Raw genomic sequence first — 23,620 nt, 5'->3', positions numbered from 1 at the left:
ATCTTTTAAATCCTCTGTAGCTTCTCTGACCCAGAAACAGCCCTGAGCCCTGCACTAAGGAGGTCTCTGCTGCAACCCCCAGCCTCCCAGGAGGTGAAATTGGGTCACAGGCAGGTGAAAGGTGAGCTGCTCCACATCCCCCAGCAGGGCACAGAGAGAAATCCCATTTCTCCAGCGCTGACCCCACGCAGGATCTGCAGAGAGCCTTTCCCTTCTCTTCCCATCCCAGTTTAAGTGCCATCTTGGCTCAAATCCAGCCCAGTTTCTCCGGTTCCTGGCTCTCAGGTGTTCCAGCCCGTGTTGGGGAGCCTCTGGTGCAGGGCTCTGCAGGACCCTGGGAGCAGGACTTGCTGCCTCCGACCCTCCAGGCCAAACGCAGCTGGCACAGGAATGTCCCCAGGGCCCCCAGGGCTGTGCCACCCACGGGAGGGACTGGCACAGCCTGGGCTGCTCTGGGGGAAGGGTAAAACTGAAATGGGCAGGATGAAATCAGTGCTGGGTCCAAATCGTGCCCCCAGTCCGGCGGGATGGGGTTGGGCTGGTGTTGGGAAAGATGAAAGTTTGACAAGAAAGTTTCACAGATATGTAAGTTTAGCAGAAGGGTCTCTGAATGTGGAACCTGGAAGTGGAATAGAGATGGAAGCAAGTTTTTGATAGAGAGGAATAAAAGATGTCTAAAGCAAGAATTGCTGAGCCAGTTGTTACTGGACAGCTAAGAAAGCAAAGGTTGAGTTGAGTTGAAGGAGATTTTATGGCTGGAGCAAAGGATATGTTGACCACAAAGATGATGTTTTTAGCAACCAAAAACAGGTCTTTGGAAAAGCAAGAGATACCATAGGCAACCAAAACCATGTTTTTACCAAGTAGAAACAAGGTCTAAGAATTTTCACTGCAAGAAAACAGAAAAACAACTCTGAGTTTAAACTGTAACATAACATGGTGATGACAGTAGTTATGACAGGCCATAGTTAAATGTAAAGGTATTGTGTATGATGCTGATTGTTGTTATGTATTAAGATGCTCAGCAAAGAAAACTGTATAATGCAAACCAGAACCAAAGGGGCTTCAGGCTTGTCCATGAGCTGGAGCTGGCAGCTTTAGGCTGGGCTCTGTCACTCATGACCCAGCGAATGCTGTCACCTGGTCTGTGCAATAAACAGCATTTGGAGGAGCTGCCTGATGTCCCAAACATCCTTTGTTGACACATCTCCTACAGGCTGGGGTTCAGAGCTTCCCCCCTGGGGTCAGGGGGGTCAGAGCAGGTTCAGAGAGGGCAGGAATTAAAGTGGAGGAGCCCCCAACGAGCTGCAGGGGCCTGGGAGCCAAGGCCAAACACCACTTCTTAGGATTTCACCTGCTTCTGCCTTCTGTGAGGAAAACCCCTCAGCTGGAAGTGGGATGGACAGGATTTAGGAACCTTTGAACTTCATGCAAGGTCCAGGAGCAATTTGAGACTGGAGACACAGCCTTAAGCTGCACCAGGGGAAGTTTAGGCTGGGAATTAGGAAAAATTCTTCACTGGAAGAGGGACTGAGCACTGGAATGGAGTCACTGTCCCTGGAGATGTTTAACAAAAGACTGGATGTGACACTCAGGGCCATGGTTTAGTTGACAAGGTGGTGTTAGGCCATAGATTGAGACCATCAAGTCCAAAGGTCTTTTCCAACCCCGTGCTGGGATTCTGTGATCTGATCTCCTAGAGCACATTGTAACTGTGCCTTTGGGGGGGTTGGACCCCAGGAAAGATCCCATGGCAGAGGAAGTGTTGGCTGAGAGCCCTTTGGGATGGGGTTGTAGGAAAAGCCCCCAGAGGGTCCCCAGTGGCCTCTGCCCTCCCCTGACCAAGCCTGAACTCCTGGGAAGAGAACTGCAAACCCCTGGCACATTTACACTCACATCCATGTTCCTGAGGAGATCCTCTCTCTTTGAAGCCTTTGAGATATTCCACTCCTCCTTTTCACCTCCACACACACCTCGATCACTCCTCCCTTTTAGGATTCTCATTTTCCACCTTTTATTTCCCCTGACAGGACTCAGAAAATGCCAAAGAAGAGCAAAGTAAGATATAATTCCCTCAAAATACACCAATGCAGAGCTGGGCTTTCCTCTGAAAGCATCCAAATGCATAAAATCAACCCAAAAACAAGAAGACTGTGGGTGAAATCCTCAAAGCTGGCAGCATTTTAATTTTGCACAATAGCAGTAGATGTAGGAACACATTTTAACTGTAGTTGTTGCAAGCAATATTAATGTTAATTCAGCCAAGTTTAAATAGAAGCAAATCCTCCCCTTTGTTTCTCCCCTTCTCCAGAGCTGGGAAGGCTGAAAAAGCAAAACCACTGCTGTTTTCTGCCTTGATCCAAAGGCTTATGGCACCAATATATCAATACATAAATATGCTAACAGGGTTTCTTGATAAAAAATTCATTCTTTCCCCAGCTAGCGTGAACTCACTCAGCTGCTTTATTCATGAGCCTGCCTGGCGCTGGGAAAGCTCTGCCACTGTCAGAAATAACAGCCTGGCCAGGGGACTCTACCTCTTTTTGAATGTTTTGATTTTGATTTTGCAGCCTCTCCTCCCTTTCTTTTATTTTTAAACAGCTGTGGGCTTGAATTATGGATGGAAGCTGGGTCCAGCCTGTTCCTGGTGGGGGCAGGTGAGGCACGCTCAGGGTGAGGAAGGTCAGGCCTCTGGCTGGGGTTCTCAAGGGGAGGTTTTGCCCCAGCAAACACCTGCCCAGCCCCTCTCTGAGCCCCACAGGACACTTATCTGGAAGATAAGGAGGATTTAAGGCCAGGTTAGATGAGGCTTGCAGCACCCTGCTCCGGTGGAAGCTGTCCCTGTCCTCAGCAGGGAGGCTGGAACAAGATGATCTTTAAGGTCCCTTCCAACCCAAACCATCCTGCGACCCTCTGAAGATGCATTTGACACGTTTGACCACAAATCTAAAAGCCACAGAGCTCATGAGACCAAATAATCCCAGCAGTTTCACACAATGTGACCCCAGTGTAGCTGAGATGCTGCAGGGGCAACCAGTTCATCCAGCATAACTCAGATATTCTGATTCCCACAGCACTGCCTCAGTCACCCATGGCAGGTTCCTCTGAGCACTCAAGACTTGCATTTTCTGGGAGGGGGCACAAGGAGAGCATAGGAGCTCTCGGGTTTGTGCAGTTGGAGGGAGCACCCTGAAAAACAGGCTCTGCTGTGGAGCTTGGAATTCTGATCGAGCACAAATCATTCACTGCCAGAGAGAAGCCCTGAGTGAGTCAAGCTGAATTGACTCAAGTGAGAAAATTCAGTGCTCTCTGGACATGGTTTTCTTACTCTGCAAAGGCTTCAGGTGTCGGAAGAGCCAAAGCTGTCCCCAGACGTGCTCTGAAAGTCATGAGGAGGGAGAAACATCCCCAGGTACAAATGCATAAAACACAGACATGGATTTAGGGCCCTGCTCGCTTTGGCTGCTCAGGGACACATGAGATTTTCAGATAAGGACGCATCCAGACCCACACAGAGTTTTGCTGGTCTAGTGAGTAGATGCAGAATAAACTTTTCCTGCCACTCTGCAGCCCCTGGGTCAGCAGGGCAGAGCCAGTCACACAGAGCGACTCCCAGAGCACCACAGCAATCCAATGCTCCAGCATTTACTGGCTTTGAGCAGAGGAAATTGCAGGGCAAGGCCCAAAATCTCTGCAAATAACACCAGCCCTAAGGATAATGCACAGGCTTCCTCAGCATCCTGACACAGAGCCAGATTCTTCCTGATTTTCCCTCTAAATATCACCAGCAAAGATTCCCAAGAAGTTTCCAGTAGTAGAAAATGGGTGGAATGAATTAAAGCCCTGATTCCATTGTATAAAATCACAACCAGGGGCTGTTACACACCTGCATCCTCCAGCAGAGGATTGGGAATGAGCAGAGGAGCGATTGATTTAGGTTAGGCCACCTTCTCATTCTTATATTCTAATGAGACACCTCCAGCAGTTCAGCTTTTCCTTAATTATGAGGAAAAAATATCCTTGCAGACAAATCTACAGCTCAGGAGCTGGAGCTGAGAGCTCAGTCCCACAGAACTGAGAGCACAGCAAAGCCCCCAGGCCCAACAGCCCTTTGTCAATGCAATCCCACTCAGAACAAGATTCCAAAGGTCTTTTATCCCTCCCATTTCCCTGCTGCAGACAAAACAGAACAAAAAACCAGTTGGGCATGATCCTCTCGGCTCCTTCTAAAGATGTTTCACAAGGTTTTGTGATGATATTTTAAATAAAAAGGACTCTCTGGTATAAGAAAGAAAAAACAAGGTTTTTCCTAACCGTAAGCCTTGCCAAATTGTTCCAAATTTGAATGAAAACTGCCTGTGAAATTCCAAATTGAAGTGTGAAAATATTTACTACAGTGTATGTTCATTAAGCCTGTAAAAAATGATGAGAGCAGCTCGTCTCAGGCTTCCAGCAGGAGGAAACAGCCTGGGAACAGGGATGAGCAGCAAAGGTTCTGCCACAGACCCGTTAATAAACAAACCAACCCCAGAAGGAGCAGGGACACCCAGGGGGTTTTTGGGATGAGCTGCTTCCCACAGTTCCTCACTGATCTTCTCCCCTGCCAGGGATTTGCTGGATTTTAGAATCATAGAATATTTGGGGTTGGAAAGGACCTTAAAGTCCATCTCATCCCTCCCCCTGCCATGGGCAGGGGCACATTCCACCATCCCAGCCTGCTCCAAGCCCCATCCACAGCCTGGCCTTGGGCACTGCCAGGGATGGTGTGAGAAAACACAAGAGAGAATAAAAGTGTTGCGGTAATTTTAAAAAATGGGTTAAAAATTTCCTATTAAAGGATCTGTCCTGCCAGGAATTTTATGTTTTGGAAGAAAAACAACAGATTGCTCAAGAGGTGGTGGCTGCCCCATCACTGGCAGTGTCCAAGGCTGGCTGGACAGGGCTTGGAGCAGCCTGGGAGAGTGGGAGGTGTCCCTGCCCAGGGCAGGGGTGGCACTGGGTGATCTTTAAGGTCCCTTCCAACCCAAACCATTCCAGGATTCCACGAAAAGCAGCAGGGAGGCTGGGATGTCACCAGGGCAGACAGAGAACGATGGCACCTTCTGTCCCCGAGCAGCCCCAGCTCACAGCTGCTTGCAGCTCCCTTGTGAAGCCCCACAGACTGACCAGAGGTGGCCTCTGCCCCATCCCACTGTCCTCCCTCCTCCCTGCTGGTGACACCGCACAGCCCCAGCCCTGGCCAGTGCCATCTGTGCAGCTCCCCAAGCCCTGCACCCCTGAGCTGCCCTGCACCCTCAGTGAGCACCCAGCTCATCCCACTGCACCAGCACCCAGCACTGTCCTGTCCCAGCAGCTTCCCTGCCCACCCCCTGCACCCAGGGCAACAGATCTGCTGAGTAAAGAGCAGAAACCTCCTCCCAGAGCCCCCACAGCCCCTCCTGTTGGAGCATGGATTTGGGGCTGCCGTCAGAACTGCAAAACCAAGTGAAACCTGCACTTCTGGTGTGCTCAGACCCTCCCTGCCCCTCTGTGTCACTGCAGCAGGGATGGCAGAGCGCTGGCATGGTCTGGAAGCACCCAGCTGCCTTTTTCATCCCAGGCAGGAAAGCAATTGCCAGGCCTGTGTGTACCCGGGGTGCTTTCATGCTGCTGAGCTGCACGTGGGTTTCTTCAGCTGGAGGTTTTCTCCTCGGCAAGCCCCCGTGATTATGCTGCTGTTTGGAGAGGCCTCATTGCTTTTCAGAGAGCAATTGCTGCCTTGAAGAGACCCTTGAAGTTTGTCTGATATATGTCACTCTGCTGCTGTAGATCTGAAATGTCTCCTATTAAACTGGAGGTGGCCACCCCACAGTCATTTTGAATAAATCTTTCCTGAGACATTAAATAAACCCCAGAAGGTTCAGGGAGGCTCTTCAGCTCCTGCTCAGCCTCACACATTTGCTGGAGGGCTGTTCTGAGCAGGTGATTTGCAGGAGCAGGGTTGGGGTGTCTCAGTCCTCCCAGGCTGGCAGGGAATGCCCACGTGGGCACGGGGTCAGCCAGGCTGTGCTCCCAGATGGAGACCCAGGCACAAACCTGCAGCACTCCTGGCATTTAAAGATTCCAAAGCCACTTCAGCCTGAAGCTCGCTCCTCACATCTCCTATTCCAGCATCTTTGGGTTTCTGCAAAGCTTCCAGAGGAGGATTTCTGGAATCCTCCAGATCCTGCATCCCTTACAGGAGGTGGGAATTCAGCCCTTTGGCCAACAGGCCCTGCAGCCCTCCAGAATCCAGGGGGAAAGCAGGAATCATGGATATCAGCCAGGGCAGAACTGGGACTGCTGCAGGATTCTTGCACTGACAGCTCACACAGGATCCACCAGCTGTGCAGTTTCCTCCTTTCTCCACGTGCTTTCCTCTCACAGAACCTCGTGCTGCTCGTTCAGTGCTCCACAAGGGATTTTTCCTACAAACCCATGGATGCTCACACCAATTTATTACACTCCTGGGCTGTGTACACACACCCAGGTCTCATTAGGAGCAAGTTGGCTGCTCCAAAGCCTGGAGTGAGGCTTCTCCCTGGGGAAAGGGGAGTGGAGAAATCCACCCCATCTGCTGCTCAGGAGAGTTTGGACACAGAGCTCCAGGGAGGGGTTTAAGGCACGGAGAAATTTGGATATTTTTACACACATGGGTGGTGGGTGAGTCCATTTACACAAGAATTTCTGAAATTTGAGATGCTGAGATGTCTGTCACACACCAGTAATCAGATAACTGAATGAAGTTTGACCTAAAAAACTGATTTTTCTATTATAATAACAAAACTGTCTGATACTCAAAAGACCCGCAGGTTGTATCAACATAATGGGATGGAGGAAGCTTAAATTGAGCAGGAAACATGGATGAAATCCACACCTCAACTGGCAAAACGTCTGTGTGCCAGCAGCAGGGGTGTAAAGGGGTCATAGGAGACACACAGGCCACGTGTGGGCTCTCTGTTGGTTTCACACATCCACAACTCCCATTGTGGGTTTGTCCTCAAGTCAGTAGTTTGGCTGAGCTGGTTTGGGGTTTTTGTGCAAGGTTTGGTCACCCCTAAGTGCGTCCCTGCCTTTTATACCTCCTCTACAAAGCACCATCCACAGGAGAGGTTTTTCCCTTCCCCTCCCAAGCCAGCCCTGCACTCAGAGCTGCTGCCAGGCTCTTGGCTGCCTGCTCCAAACTCTGCCATCACTGCCCTACTTTCCTGCAGATGATTGGTGATACTGAGCCACAAAATCAACAGAATCAACATTAACCCCACAGCTCCAGGCTGGGAATTATCATTCATGTGCACGCTGAAGGTGGCTGGTTCTTATTAGCAAATTCAAATCACCCTAACTCGATAGTGAGTGCAATTGAGCACTAACAGCATTAGGAGATTCTTCTCTTCTCTGTGAAGCTGCAGGGAGAAAGAGACAGCACAATTCCAGCGTGGCACAGCCCAGGAGCTCAGTCCCATCTCCATCACGGGTAGGTGACACCAGCATGTGACACGTGCCCCGCTGGCTCTGTCCCCAGCACAGCCCTGGAGCAAATGCACAGTGACAAGAGAAGTTCAGCACTGGTGAGCATCGAGTCCCAAGGGTAACCTCTCCTGGGTCAGGGCTGTGGGGGGTTTTACACTAAATCTGTGGCCCAGCTGTGAGCAGATGCTGTGAGCTCCTGGCTCTGAGATGCTCTGTGAAGCTGAGAGATCAGAGCAGGCTCTGCTGCAGACAAAACCATGGTGACATTCCTTCACACACCTGTGGGCATTGCATGTTTCAGCATTCATTTTTCATCTCTTGGCTCCTCCCTTACCACATGTGCTCCGTTTTTGGATTCCCCCAGAGGTGCTGGCACTGCCCAGGCTCCCCAGGGAATGGGCACGGCCCCGAGGCTGCCACAGCTCCAGGAGCCTTTGGACAGCGCTGCCAGGGATGCCCAGGGTGGGGCTGGTGGGGTCTGTGCAGGGACAGGGGCTGGGCTGGGTGATCCTGTGGGTCCCTTCAGCTCAGGATATTCTGTGATTCTCTGATTCTCTGAGTTCATGCAGCACCAGTTGAGTTTCCCATCCCTTTTCAGCAAGCAGAGATCCTGTCCCCCAACCAGGCAGTGATTCAATCCCAGGCTGTGTTCCTCCCTGGCAGAACTGGGGCCACAGGAGGCAGGCCAGCTCCCCACCCTGGGGAAAAGGCACATTTGTCCCCACTGCCAACTCCCAGGGATGCCCAGGGTGGGATTGTTGGGGTGCCCTGGGCAGTCCTGGACTGGATGCTCCTGGCCATCCTTTCAGCTGGGATTCTCTGATCCCCACCTCTGCAAAGACCCAGCTGAATCCTGAGCTGTGTCCCAGGGCAAGCAGAGCACCCTCGTTCTCAGGTTGCTCTGGTGCAGCTCTCAATGCCAAGCCTGGCACAGCCCCCAGCTCTGTTTTCCCAGTTCTGTCACTTCCAGCCCTGGATTCTGACACCCCACATTCACCTGGAGCAAATCTTGATCCCTGGACACCACAGGGAATGCAGGGGCAGCAAAGGAACCCTGTCAGAAATGTGCTGTGGGGTTCAGAGGGGCAGAGCAAAGCCTCTCCTTGTGCTTATTTTCCCTGTTAATGTAAGGAAAACCCTTCAGCAGCTTTTCCTTTTGCTGCCTGCTCCACTTTTGCTGGTTAAACAGCTTTGCTTCTCAATATTTATTCACAAGGAGAGCTGATCGTGCACAGAGAGTGATTGTAGGAGACTGAACTCACCCTAAACCTCCTCACAGCACTGCTGCCAGCCCCAGGACACACAGACACCACTGCTGACACACAGACACCAGTGCTGACACACAGACACCAGTGCTGACACACAGACACCGGTGCTGCCAGCCCCAGGACACACAGACACCACTGCTGACACACAGACACCAGTGCTGCCAGCCCCAGGACACACAGACACCACTGCTGACACACAGACACCAGTGCTGCCAGCCCCAGGACACACAGACACCACTGCTGACACACAGACACCAGTGCTGCCAGCCCCAGGACACACAGACACCACTGCTGACACACAGACACCAGTGCTGACACACAGACACCAGTGCTGACACACAGACACCACTGCTGACACACAGACACCGGTGCTGCCAGCCCCAGGACACACAGACACCACTGCTGACACACAGACACCGGTGCTGCCAGCCCCAGGACACACAGACATCGTTGCAAACACAACATTTCTTCTCACTCCTCTCAGTATTCAGCAATTGTGGGGCTGTGAGTTAGTGCATTGGCTTCAGATCATTCTAACAGAGAGCAGCCCAACTGCTCATCAGTGGTATGAGGAGGCAGGAGCGATTCCAGTGCCACCAGTGCCACAGAGAAATTCCAGTGCCACCTGCAGAGTCCCCCAGGCTCTGCCGGAGCAGTCACTGTGCCACCAAATCAGCTGTGACAGCCTCCACAAGCAAAGACAAGTGCAAACCCTCCCAGGAAACCACAATCTGAGCCAAGGGTCAGCAAAACGACACTTAAGTAACCCTTAAGCCCCAGGCAGGTTTCAGAGGTGCTTAAAGGGTGGAGGTTCTTGAGCCCTGAGGAACCTCATGAGCAGCCAGGGAGCAAAGAGGAACCTTCATCCAAGCCTGAGATGAGGGGATCTGCTTTGTGTTATTTATTTCCTTTCTGTTTTCTGGAGCAGATCCAAACTGCACCCTCACACCACCTCCCTGGGGGGCTTTGCTCAGGGAATCATCTTCTGGTGCAGGTACCCAGTGCTGCTCACACCCAAACTCCTCCTGAGGAACATCACCTTGGGTCCACCACACACTCTGAGTGATGGAGACCAAGAGTCACAGGTTTGATCTTCATAAATAAACCTTCCTCTGGCACAGGGTGCCCAGAGCAGCTGTGGCTGCCCCTGGATCCCTGGCAGTGCCCAAGGCCAGGTTGGATGGGTCTTGGAGCAGCCTGGGACAGTGGGAGGGGTCCCTGCCCATGGTGGAGGTGAAATGAGATGAGTTCTAAGGCCCCTTCCAACCCAACCATCCCATGATTCCATGAAACACCCCAAAAAGACTCATGTGAGCTCTCCAAACTGGGACAACAGAATCTCTACAGCCCCAACACCATCCCACCAACAAAACCACCTCTGGGCTGGAAATGGAACAACAATTACATCCCAGCCTTTCACTTCTGTCTCTTCTTAGGAATACAGAAATTCAAAGACACAAAAAGGAATGAAAAATACTGAGTGAATCGTAAGCTATTTTAATTCAGGGAGGGTAAAGTTCCAGTTGGGATCCAATTTAAGGGTTTAAATTTAAGATTTTTATCTTGTTTGAACTGTTCATCCCTCCTCACAAGCATATTAGGTTAGGCCCAGCCCACAGTGTTGGGAGACCCACTGGACAGTAATATTTGTCAGTAGGAAATAGAAGAAACATGAAAATCTCTTGCCATTAAGATCAAAAGAGAGCGAGGGTGCACTTTGACATTTCTCCTCTCCTGCAAGGAGCCCCTGCTTTGCAAAGCAAATTCCAGCGTGGAGCTTTGAACTCCTGGAGAAGAAAGATGAAAGGTGAGAGCCCAGCTCACTGAAAGGCAGCACTGAGGGTTCTGACAGCTCCACGTGGAGCAGGTTTCACCCATGAATTTCTGGGACCACAAACGCGATTTCCAATTCCTTGGAGGGAACAGAGCAGAGCAAACCTGGCTCTGAAGGACAGCAAGGAGCCCCAGCCCCTCCCCAATCCACTGAGGATCCCAGGGAAAGCTGTCCACAGCAGCTCCCTCACGAAGGCTCCCAGCTGGTTCCTCTTTGTAAGGAATGCTTAGACTCAGCCTAGCAAAAGAATGATTTTAATTGAGGAATTCATGGGCAGGCACAAAAGCTTTCAGGCTTTTCTCACTTTGCAAAACAACGGGAGCTTCCCATGGCAAGCAGTGGAGGGTTTGATGATGGATAATAAGGTTCTTGCATGGGCAAAACTGGGAATTACTGCCCAGAAAAGGAAACCAGAGCTGTGCTATTGCCTCTTTCAAAGCTTTTCCACCTCCACAGAGCCCATATTAGCAAGGATGAATCATTGTCATTCACAAACACCAAGCACGTAAACAAGGGGATCTGAAATGGTCCAGAAATTATCTTAATTTGAAAGCTAGGTCTGGAGGGAAAACAGGGCTCAGGAGGACTCAGATCCCAGGGCACCACGGCTTCTCCTGCTGAGCCATGGCATGGTTTCCTCCCACCCCAGCACACGGATTCCTTCACCCAGACTCTGCCCTTGGAGTCCATCACTGGAAATATTCTCCCTCAGCAGCACCCTCATCCCCCAGCTCCAGCAGCCCCTGCTGATTGTCAGAGCACGATAACAAAGTTAGCAATACTTGGCATATCCACTTCACGGGGATAATGAATAAATTCACAGAACAGCCCTAAGGGCTGATCCAAGCACCAGCTACCTCAGGCATGAGCTCAGTGGGTCCTTGGTGTCCCCACCTCAGCAGCAACCTGCGGTGTCCCATGTCACCCCAAGGCCAGGGGGACGCTCCAGGTGAACCCCACAAGCTCAAAGGGCCACGCTGAGGCAGAGAGCCCAGAGCAGAGCCTGCCCCAGCACCAGATGCAAAACAGCTGCATCAACCCAGGAAAAGCTGAATCCACCCTGCGGAGACACAAATCCTGTCACCAGCCTGGCACTGGGCTGGGCCAGGTCTAGGTCAAAGTCAGGTCTAGGGCATGTGGCCCCTGAGCAGCACTGCCCCACACAGGGAGCTGCTGCTGGAGCAGATCCTTCCCCAGTTTCATGGTCCAGAAAATGCTCTGCCTGTGCTCGAGGGGTCTCTGACCTGTCTGCACTGGGTTGGACTGAACTCCTGGTCACTGGGCTCCCCCCCCGAGGAAAACAGTTGGGTTACTTTAGTGCATTCCCAGATGATGCTGAAGCTTGAGATTAGCAGGGGGTGCTCCATTTGCTGGAGAAAACGTTCTTCCCCATCCCCAAATTCCTAAATCACCTGTTGCTCCCTGGGCACTTTGAGCACAAACAAGCCAGGGCTGAGACAAAGCTGCAGCTCCCAGGGGAGCTTGGTTGCAGTCATTGTTCCAGTGCTTTTGTGCTGCTGAGGCAGGAAGGTCTTTTCCCCAGTTTATAACTGAAGAATTTCACCCTACTGATGATTCAGCCTCTTTGCTCCAAGCATAAATCACCTCCAGGATAAAGCCTTGCTAGAAAGCTTTCATGGGCCCCAATTAAAAGGAAAAGCCTCTGAAAGTATAAACACTGGATCAGCAAGGAAAAAACGGGCTGAGATTTGTGAACTTGCTTTCTTCTTGCTCTCCTAATTCCTCAGTTTATCACAGGACAAGGAGTGAATATTTCCAAGGTAGATTTCCGACTGCAAAGGCTGTGCTGAAGCCTTTGATGCTGTGAATTTCTAAACCTGCAGGAAAGCTGGATCTGGACCACCTGTGAAGTCACCTCAGTCCTTTGGGAATGGCTGAACAATCCCTCCCAACACACCCTGGCTTTGGGCAGGCCTGAGCCGAGCCACCAAACCCCAATCCCTCATTCCTGAGCTCCCCTGACACCAAACTCCTCCGTCTGCCCAGTGCCACCACAGACCAACTTCTTCAGCCACCAATCTGCTTTCAGGACAGAGAGATTGAAAAGCCTCCCAGATTTCAATTTTTGATAGCTGAAAGCCTCCCAGATTTCAATTAGTGCTGAGCTGGTGAAGCAAATCCCAGCCAGTGACGGATCCCTGGCATCACCACACACCAAAACCCCGCTGCCCTGAGGAGCCCCAGCACAGCCCAGCAGGAGGAGGGGAGGGATGACAAAGCCCTGATGATGCAGGACAATCAATCCAGCCCAGGAAACGGAGGGGCCATTACGGAGGGAGTTGTAACCTCAGCCTTCCCCTAAGGGGTCTCAGGCCAGACTGCCTGGCAGCACTGGGATCCCAGCAGGGCTGGCTGCTTCAGCAGCAGTGAGGGAGGGGGTCGGACAACCAGGGGGACAAATCTACCCCAGCCAGAGCCAGCCTGTGCTGGCACACTCGGGGAGGGGTGAAGGAAGGGCTCAGCTAAGCCTGAGGAGGAGCAGCTTTTATAGAATCACAGATTTGGGTTGGAAGGGACCTTAAATCTCATCTCATCCCATCCCCTGCCATGGCAGGGACACCTCCCACTGTCCCAGGCTGCTCCAAGCTCCAATGTCCAACCTGGCCTTGGGCACTGCCAGGGATCCAGGGGCAGCCACAGCTGCTCTGGGCACCCTGTGCCAGGGCCTGCCCACCCTCCCAGGGAACAATTCCCCCCCAACATCCCACCTAACCCCACTCTCTGTCAGACTGAAGCCATTCCCTGTGTCCTGTCCCTCCATCCCTTGTCCCCAGTCCCTCTCCAGCTCTCCTGGAACCCCTTCAGGCCCTGGCAGGGGCTCTGAGGTCTCCACACGACCTCTGCTGTGTCTTGTGTCCATAGGGGAGGTGCTCTATCCCCCACCCCGTGGCCTTGCTCCCACAGCCCCATGTCCTCGTTATGTTGGGGGCAGCAGAACTGTGTGTTTTTCCCTGCTTTCACGAGTTAGCAGGAGAAAAAAGCTCCAGCCTTTCTTCTTACTAATGCTTAATCACAGTTTACACAAACCACATCTTGCCTCCCGTAGTCCCACAGCCTTTTGCAAATCTTAATTAAGCAAAAGATTAAAAGTAGGTCCACAGCTCAGCTCTGATGAGTATCCTGCATCAGGGGAATGCTGCTCTCCTGGAGGAGTCCGGAGCCTGGGGCTGACAGGGAAACTTCTGATAAAATTTTCCAGACAAAAACCCATTTTCCTCAGCAGTGGAGAACTCAGTTGGTGAATCAGAGCTCCCTGAACAAGGAATAACCTCTGACACTCCCCCTTTGTCTAAGTCTCAGCGTGTGTTCACTTACTCTACCAGTCCTGCATGCAAGGGGAAACATCTTCCAGATTCTTCCTGGCCTGGGTGCAGCAGGGATCAGGCTGCAGCATCCCTGGACTGCCTGGAGCAGGATGGATGGAGTCCATCTACAGAGGAGTAGCCAGGATGAGGGGGATGATTCCCCCTCTCTCTCCTGCCCTTGTGGGACCCCATTTGGGGTTCTGTGTCCAGGTCTGGGGTCCTCAACATCAGGAGGACCTGGAGCTGCTGGAGCCAGTCCAGAGGAGGCCACGGGGCTGCCCCAAGGGCTGGAGCCCCTCTGCTCTGGAGCCAGGCTGGCAGAGCTGGGGGAGCTCACCTGGAGAAGAGAAGGCTCCAGGGAGAGCTCAGAGCCCCTGCCAGGGGCAAAGGGAACTTGTGAAAGGGAAGGAGAGGGATTTTTTATGTGGGCAATGACTTCAAAGTGAAAGAGAGCAGAGTTAGATGGGATACTGGGGAGAAATTCTCCCCTGTGAGGGTGGCAGGCCCTGGCACAGGGTGCCCAGAGCAGCTGTGGCTGCCCCTGGATCCCTGGCAGTGCCCAAGGCCAGGCTGGGCAGGGCAGGGCTGGGAGCAGCCTGGGACAGTGGAGGCGTCCCTGCCCATGGCAGGAGGTAGCACTGGATGGGATTTAAGGTCCCTCCCAATCCAGACCATCCTATGATTCTGTGACTTCACTTCTGTTCCCTGTGCACAGCCTGACAATGCATCCACAAACACCCCACAGAGGATTTTCAGTCACTGCTGCAGTGTAATTTGGGTTTTTGTCTCCTCTTTCAGTTTGATGAACTTGGAGTAGGCACAGAAGACGCCAAACCAAAAAACAAGTGGCCACAAAACAGCACATGACTGAAGCTGTGAAAAGGCTGAGGGCTGCACAGAGTGGATCTTCTCCACCCACAGCTCCTCTCTGATTCCAACCTGCAAAAGCACAGCCAGGTCCTCAGCAGAGCAGCACAGGGAGGGGCTGACAGCCCTCAGGGACAAGGGACAGCTGGCAGGGATGGCTCTTGGCATCACGTACTTCTGCTGAGTGTCCATGGTACAGCACAAACCTCTCACCCTGCCCTCAATGAGAACACCCAGAGCCCCTCAGATCTGCCAGATCCAAGCACCAAACCCCGAGCTGGGGTCTCAGGCACAACAAATCCAACTCTGCCGCTGCTCCAGGTACCTGCTCCCAATTCATGGGTACCTGGAATGAGACTGCAACAGCTTCGAAGCAACCCCCAAAATCAATACCCCCAGAGTAAGCTCAGGGTTTTGCGTGTGGTACGAGAGGCAGGTTGGGAGAAGATGATCTCATACACCACGTATTGATTAATCAATTCCAGCCAGGATGCTAATGGGCTCTTCTTACAACACTTGGCACCAGGAGGAAGGAGCAGGAATGCTGAATGAGAAGGGGAGAAACTGCTGGTGTGGTGAAGCTTTAGGGTGAGGGGGGAAATGCGGTGGGAAATCTTCTGGAGATGGCTTAAAGTGGTCGGAGACTGGGAATAAATGGAGGAACTGAGCAACAGAAGGAGAAGGGAATAAATCAGATTTATTGGCTCCAAACTCAGCAGAATTCTGAGTAGCTGGCAATTCACTGAGGATAATCCTTTCCTGTTGCTACAGGAGCCCTCCCAGGAAGGACTGAAAGGGCCCAGCACGACTCTGGAGTCTGTGATGAAGAAAACTGGGCACAGCATCAACCCTGCAGCCAGGGAAAAGGGCTGAGGACACCAGTAATGCCTGACTTGGGGATATTTCCACATCAACTACATCCTCAAATGAGAGCATTGCACTGCCTGGAAGGCAGCAGAGGCTGGGGGAAATCGTCCTGCTGTTTGTAAAATTGGGAAGAGCAAAACAGACCAGCCCAGAGGTTGTGCCAGTCGTGGTACTGCCTTGCAGGAGGCAGGGAAATTCAGCCTGGAGCATCTTCTCTGCACCCACAGAGTCATGCCAGGGGTGAAGGTGAGTGGGCTCTGTAAAACTGGACTGGACTAACCAAAACCAGCACTGGAGCTCAGTGTTACAAGCTTGATCAACAAGGGAGTGCTTGACTGACAACCCAGTCAGGAGAGGAAACCTCCAGGTACAAAATTTTAAGGAGCTTCTGGGTTTGCCACCCAATTTTGTACAATTTGGATTTTTTGGGAGGCATAGTGAGAACCTGCTCCTGCTCACCCACAGGAGCACCTCGGGGTGACACCAGCACTGCCCCCACCCCACGGCCACCACACATCCCATTGCATCTGGGCAGCCCTGCAGCCTCCAAGCACCACAGATTCAACCAGGAAAACAGGAACAATCCTCCAGAAAAGCAGGGGTTCGGGAGGTGAAAAACCACTCTAACAAAATGACTTTTATCTTCCAGAACCATTTCTTCCCATGCAGCAGCCCCAGCCCCAGCAGAGGACTCACGTTGTAGAGGATGTCGGTCCAGCCCTCCATGGTGATGCACTGGAAGACGGTGAGCACGGCGAAGAGGATGTTGTCGAAGTTGGTGATGCCGTAGTTGGGGCCCTGCCAGTACTCCCTGCACGTGGTGCCGCTCTCACACTGCCTGGCAGGAGGCTCCTCTCCACAGGGAAAATCCCCCACCTCCTCGCCTGCAGGGAGGGAAGAGAAGTTACTGACTGAAACCATCCCAAAAAGTTACAAACTGAAACCATCCTGAAAAGTTCCTTATTGGAATCATCCTGAAAATTTCCTTATTGGAACCATCCTGAAAAGCTCCTTATTGGAAACATCCTGAAAAGTTCCTTATTGGAAATATCCTGAAAATTTCCTGCTTGGAACCATCCTGAAACCTTCCTGACTGGAACCATCCTGAGAAATTTCTGACTGAAACCATCCTGAAAATTTCCTGACTGGAACCATCCTGAGAAATTTCTGACTGAAATATTCTGAAAAGTTCCTGATTGGCACCATCCTGAAAAGTTCCTGATTGAAACCATCCTGAAAATTTCCTTATTGGAACCATCCTGAAAAGTCCCTGAATGGAACCATCCTGAAAATTTCCTTATTGGAACCATCCTGAAAAGTCCCTGAATGGAACCATCCTGAAAAGTTCCTTATTGGAACCATGCTGAAAAGTTCCTAACTGAAACCATCCTGAAATCTTCCTGCTTGGAACCATCCTGAGAAATTTCTGACTGAAACCATCCCGAGAAGTTTCTGTCTGGTGCTGCTGCACCCTCCTGGCACCACTGCAAGGATTAAATTCACATTTTGGGTTTCTTTGCACAGCCATGGACATGGAAAAGTTGTTGTGCCCCTGTAATCATTTCCACACCGCTGGGCTGTGAGACGTGGGTCAGTGGAGGGTGAGGCAGAGCCATCCCTGAAGGGCCCCAAATTTGTAGTTTCCCATCTCACATCGTGGAATTTTTAGGTTGGAAAAGCCCTCTAAGATCATCAAGTGCAACCATCCACCTACAACAGATACAGCTGGACTATATCTGTATAGATTATTTCGTTTAACAGATACCAGCTCAACCAGCCTGGCTTGAAATAGATCCAAACCCAGTCAAAAGCCCTCAACCAACCCCTATAAAGCACAAAGACACCCATGTCATTAACCAGTGCACTAAGGGAAGGTAAAACCCCTAACCAATCATGTCTGTAAGAGCAAAAAAATTAAAAAACCCTATAAAAAAAGCTGCCAAACAATAATCAAAGCTGCTGCCACATAATCCTCACCGTGTATATATCACACCCCTGTCTTCAACTCCACAGCTACATCAGCCCAGCACCACTGAGGCGTGTCCCCAGGTGCCACACACAAAAATTGCTTTTGAGCACTTCCAGGGATGGGGACTCCCCCCTGAGCAGCCCCTTCCAATGTCTGACCACCCTTCAGGGAGGAAATTTCCCCTCCTCTCCAGTCTAAACCTCCCCTGTCTCAACTTGAGGCCTTATCCTCTTGTCTTGCCACTTGTTACCCAGGAGGAGAGGCTTCCAAACTGCAAATCATTTCTGCCTCATGACAGCTCAGTGCATCTGAGAGGCCTGGAAATGGTGTAAGAGCAGCACGGAAAAAACACACACACAAAAAACCCCCACCAAAAACCCAAAATAAAGCAACACCACAAAAAATACAGCCAACAGTGCTAAGAGCAGAGCTTTGGGAATGGCACATGCTTCAAACACCCTCAAAGTGCTAAATATTTGCTCTATAACATTAAAGCAAAAGGACACCTCCTGCGCTAGTGCCAACCCTGGACTGCCCCAAAACTACCCAGGTCCAGATGTTTGAGCACAGCTCCATGAGGAGCCCCAGCACTGTAAGGACTCCAGCTCCTCCACAAATCCACATTTTTGCTCCAAAGGGAGGGAAAGGACCCATGTGGGATGGTGCTTCTCGGCTGAGTTTCACTGCAGAGCCAGAGAAGGCCAAGGTGGAAAATCTGTCAGGGAGGGACCACCAGGAATGGCCAGGAGGGTGCACAGCACCTTCCAGGCTCAGCTGGGTGCAGGTTGGAAAGCTCCAGTGCTGGGTTTTCAGAGTAAGCAAACATCCCAAGCAATATCCCAGTTTAGAGAGCTGGGACTGGGGAAGCATTAAAGGGTTTTCAAAGGGACACGTTATGGTAATGGAGCAGCAAACGGCACAAAATCCAACCCACCAGGGGGAAAAGCAGGAGCAGCGCTAACAAGAATTAGGAATAATCATTCCACGGAGCAAAGCCTGCAGGAGGAAAGCAAAATTGTGACCGTGGAGCAGGATCTAAGTGTGTGTGGATATATATAAATATATATGGGACACTTTCCTGTTGACTCAACCCCTCGGAGCAGGGCAAACCTCCAGCTCCCAGATGGGTCACCACAGGCTCTCACAAGGGCCTGGGGAGAGAAGAAAATGCCAAAGCTGGCTCCTGCTGACCGTTTGTGAGCCTGCATTGAAAGAGGATCCAGTTTCATCTCGGTCTGGCCTTTTGCTGCCAGGCAATTCTCTGAAAATGCAGTGCACAGCTACCACAAAGGGGTGGGTGGGGGATCTTCTCCTTTTTAAAGCAGTGACCAGAACTGGCCCTTACTCCTCATGGCTGGAGAAGACAGAGAAAGGGGGAAACTCAAGGAAAAACAGGAAATAAATGTGGTGCCCTTCTGTCTTGGAGCAGCTTTGGGGCATTTGGGCTGGGTCAGGTGCTTCAAAATAATCCTGTGTCAGCAGAACAGGACAGCAAGGAGGTGCAGGGAGAGGGAAACAAGACTGGAGCATGCACTGCCATTGAGTTTTACCCAGTTTTCATTAAAATAATGACATTTCCAGTCAGAACAGTCAGGCTGAAGGGGAAAGGCCTTGGATAACCCTTTGGCCATATTTTGGTGCCCAGCACCCCTTTGTGCTGCAGTTCAGCACTGCCCTGCCCAGGTTGGCTCAGCAGAGCCAACATTTAGAGCCTACACCTCTGCCTGGTCCCCTCATGATGCACAGTTGGTACCTCTGGCTCCTGATTCCAGGAAAAACCCCAGGGGTTTGCTCGCTCTGGGGATTTGGAGCAGAAAGGAGCACGAGCAGCTTTCCCTCCTCCCATTTTCCACCCCCTGCCAGAGGCATCTCTTTATTTAATGAGTTCACATTTCCACCCTCAGGCCGGTTTGGAGCCGTGGTCTCTGCCCGGGCTCCTTAATGCACCTCTGTGGAGATGAGGAGCACTTAGGGTTTAAAAAGCTTTGTGGCTTGCTCTGCTGCTCTGCTCCCAGGGGAGGCAGTGCCAGGAAACCTCCCCCCACTGCCCTTTCCAGAAACACCATTTCCCGCCCGGCAGCTGGAACAGATCCTCAGAGCTCACCCAGAGCCAGCTCAGAGCACGGAGGGAGGGGGCACAGGCACCTTCCCCTGCCTGCTGAGAGCTCTGAAATGCAGCAGAGCCCCCAGCTCCGGGCTGGAACAGCCCAGGCAGCAAGAGGCGCTGCCACGCGGCACCACCGGTGACAAAAACCTGCATCCGTGACAAAAACCTGCACCCGTGACAAAAACCTGTCCTCAGTCCCCAGAGGTGGGAAGGGGATTTGTAGAGTGTAACAGCTTTGGGTTCTTCTCTTCCTTTACCAAGGTCAGGGTAGAGACACAGAAAACCCAAGTTTGGGCCTGGAATGTGTGGGAACTGACAGTGGTCAGATTTTAGGCTTCAGGCACTGGCTTAAGTCTGTGGGAAAGACAAGAGAGCAACTCTCTCGTTCTGGCCTGGGAAAATCCTGAGGAGGAATCCAAACAATCCTTGGGAGGTGAAGAACCCTTAGCAGGTGGTGTTTGTCTGACTTGTTCACTGGCAAAGGTGTTTACAAAGAAGCTCTAAATGACCAATCATACTCATTGCACCGAAGTGCTGTATAAAAAGAATCGGTAATAAACCTTCTCTGCAATGCCCTCTGATGAAGGCTCGGGGTCTCCTATCATTGCTTTGCCATCCCAAATCGTAATGATAGCAGTGTTTATTATCTCTTATCTATTTACAGTATTTACAGTCATGCACCATGAGCTTTTAGAAAACGAAGGTAAAATGGAGAGCTTCTAACTCCTTGAGGGTTATTTAAGCACCAAATACCCAATAACAAGATTAACAACAATAATAACCTATATTCTTTATACTTTTGACCCAATAATGACCACCCAAGGCCTGCAATACAGGCCTTTTTCACCCAGTTACAGAAAACCACCCAAACCCATGAAGAAGAAGGAAGAAGGACGTAGACAACACTCAAACCCATCCACCTTGACTCATGCCCATTACTATCTACCAAAATATTAAATCTCACTTTCTAGCATTCTAACAGTAGAGAATTCTCCAAGCCTGGCAGAAGGCTCACACAGTCCTGTGCATCTGTGTGCAAACTTTGAGATAAAGTGTGCTGACTGAGAAAGGCCATGGGATGGGACAGACATTGAGAGAGAAATGGAACTGGAAATGTTTCAAATGATGGCCTTGCAAATAGACTAGATATTCTGGAGAAATAGAACTATGAAAGATGTGTTGTAGCTAGACCCACATGGGATATTTTAATAGATGATTATTTTAGAAGCATTAGGCAGCATGGCGTGGCAAAAGCTGATGGGCCAAAAAACGCTTATAATGGATTGTAGTTAGGAAATGGTTTGGCTTCTGATTGTGATAGTGTGAATTGTAACACCTCCACCATCTCACCCTTCTCATGAGACTGAAAATGGAATAAAAGTCTTTAAAACACCTCTCAGGAGCCCCGTCTCTGGGTAAGAAAAGGGTTTTGCAGCACCCAAAGCTGGCACAGAATCTTTTGGTCACCACTGATGGCAGAGGTGAGTCTGCAGGGGGCACACAGGATTTGGGGTGGTGATTGCCTTTTCCCTTCTGTTTCTAGGCAGGAAAGAAAATCTTCCCTAGGCAGGTGCCAGGCCTGAGGGAGAGCCTCGGGCTCTGCCTGCAGCTGCCTCCTGCACACAAAGGATGCACAAACAACCTGAAAATGCTCCTGGAAACCCCCAACCTGCTCACGGTTTCATCCTCCCCACGCCTCAGCACGGGCTCTGCTGCCTCCTCCACACCCATCCTGTCACTGCTGTCCCTGTCCCCTGTCAGCACTGCCACAGCCCCTCGCAGGGGCCACACCACCCACAAAGAGACTTTTCCCTCCTACAAATCCACTCCAAAGCCTCATTTCCTCCAGGAATCGCCAGGATTTTCTCACAAGTCACAACTCCCAACTCTCCTTCACAACCTGTGCTATGTTTCTGCAGCATTGCACAGGAACACGAGCAAGAATTCCCTTTGCAAATCTCTCTGCACACTCAGTGTGTTACACTGCTCCCATCAGAAAGCACTGTGAAGGATGCCCAGAGATTTGGCAGGGATGTTGTTTTATTTCCACTGGATTGCATGGAAATAAATCAATATTATGACCTATTAGTGATAATGACTGAAAATACAAGGCTGTGTTTTAAAGAAAGTCAATTGCACCTTAAAATGCAATGGTTTGGAGACAAGAACATTTTAATGTGTGTTATCAGATAACAAACGTATATTAACACCACTATAAAGGAACAAGGTGGAATGAGATGATCTTTAAGGTCCCTCCCAGCCCAAACCATTCCATGATTCCATGATTTGACACAGCTGCTCCCAGCCAAGAATCTCTGGGATCATCCTTCTCCACCTCCATCTTCACTCAGTCACAGTCCATCATTTACTCCTCAGTGCCCAATTTCCCTTCTCTGAAGGTCACTTTTACCCTTTTTTCCATCAAAGGACTCCTTGCCTCCCATCTATTGTCCCTGTATTTTTTGGTTGCTCACAGACTTTTCAATCTTTTACTATTCCACCAAAGTTTGCCCTGAAACCTTCCCAGGAAAGTCAGCCATTAATTACTATGAAACAACAGGAATTTGGTTCTGTGCTTCTGCTCTGAAGGAATTCTTTTGGGATAGGAAGCCCTAAGAACTCTCATCTCCCTCTTGGGCAGACTGGGAGCAGCCCAGTGGCATCAGAGAGAGGAAAATCTGCCCCAGACCCTGTACGGCGGGCACAAAATTCTGTTAACTCTTAGAATGCGTGGGAAAGAGGGAGAGAATGCAGGAAATGTGGAAGAGGCAAAAGGAAAAGCAACACAGAAGCAGGAGAGAAAGGTCCCAGGGCCAGGGCTCACCTGTCTCGTTGGAAAAGCAGGTTTTGTGGAATTTGCCCATGTAGAACTCCAGCCCGATGATGGCAAACATCACGATGGCGAAGAAGAGAAGCAGCCCAATCTGCAGCAAGGGCACCATGGCCTTCATGATGGACTTGAGGACAACCTGCAGGCCTGTGGGGACACAAAAACACCTCAGGGAGGGCAGGAAAACAGGGCCTTGGCAGCGGAGAGAAGGTGGGAGAAAGGGGCTGTCCAAGGGACAATTTAGGATTGGCAATACCAAGCAATGCTGCATTTGCCAGGGTGCTACAAAACCATTCCCTGCCATGAGAGCAGGAGAGGGAGTTAAGGGTCATGCTTTTCTGGTGTCTTCTCTTCAGGTGACAGATCCAGGGGTTTGTTAAGCTTCAGTCAAAGGATTTTTCCTGAAGCTGCTGGAGTCCCAAGACTCAGCCTGGAGCTGAACCAGGCCCTTGGAGCAATTGAGGGGCAGCTTTGGACTCTATCCAGGACATCTAAGGGCCAAGCAAGCCAGTGTGGTGTGGAGCAGGGGGAGGAAAAGTTTATTCTCTCTTCTCCACAGACATGCTGGGAGTGTCAGCTTTATCCCACCAAATCCACACAGTGGCTGGACTCAGTGGTAATTAAGAAATTGGTGCTAAATTGTTATTACTGTTATTATCTGACTGTACTGAGATGGAAGTGAGACCATAGCAGGAGATTAAACCTCAGCTAATACAATTATTTGGCTGTGCCAGGGTCTCTTACAGATATTTGCCAAAATAAATTCCAATTTGTGTCTATACACATGAGGTTGAAGCGTTTCTTTGGAAGAAGATTATGGTGGTACTTGGAGAGACCAGGCAGGATCTGGACTGCAGTGAAAACCTGTCCTGAGGAACTCAGAGTGAAGGCAAAGAGAGAATTTCCCAGCTCCTGATATTGTCTCTGAGTTTGAAAGTGGAGGAGGGAAGCAGCACCCGTGGATGGATGTGATCCCCCTGTCCTGGGCTGCTCGGGAGCTGCCTCTGCCCCCCAGCACACAGGGCAGCCTGGCTGCTGTCCCTTCACACCCTGCCCTGCAGAAA

At 51.0% G+C, this 23,620-nt stretch overlaps 1 protein-coding gene across 2 annotated transcripts in view; it reads right to left on the bottom strand.

Moving 5' to 3' along the window:
* CACNA1B (calcium voltage-gated channel subunit alpha1 B) overlaps positions 1–23,620 on the bottom strand; it is a 296,467-nt gene that overhangs the window by 167,267 nt on the left and 105,580 nt on the right. For both annotated transcript variants that reach the window (XM_063409328.1, XM_063409330.1), the window contains exons 5-6: positions 22,551–22,703; positions 16,347–16,534 (exon numbers count right to left, since the gene is read on the bottom strand). In XM_063409328.1, coding sequence (XP_063265398.1) covers positions 16,347–16,534; positions 22,551–22,703 — 341 coding nt within the window. The remainder of the gene's footprint in view (positions 1–16,346; positions 16,535–22,550; positions 22,704–23,620) is intronic.

The sequence above is a fragment of the Prinia subflava genome, chromosome 12 (genome assembly GCF_021018805.1).
Source record: "Prinia subflava isolate CZ2003 ecotype Zambia chromosome 12, Cam_Psub_1.2, whole genome shotgun sequence".
Classification (NCBI taxonomy): Eukaryota; Metazoa; Chordata; class Aves; order Passeriformes; family Cisticolidae; genus Prinia; species Prinia subflava.
The sequence above is the reverse complement of the archived record's forward strand: the minus strand, read 5'-3'. Positions and strand labels throughout refer to the sequence as shown.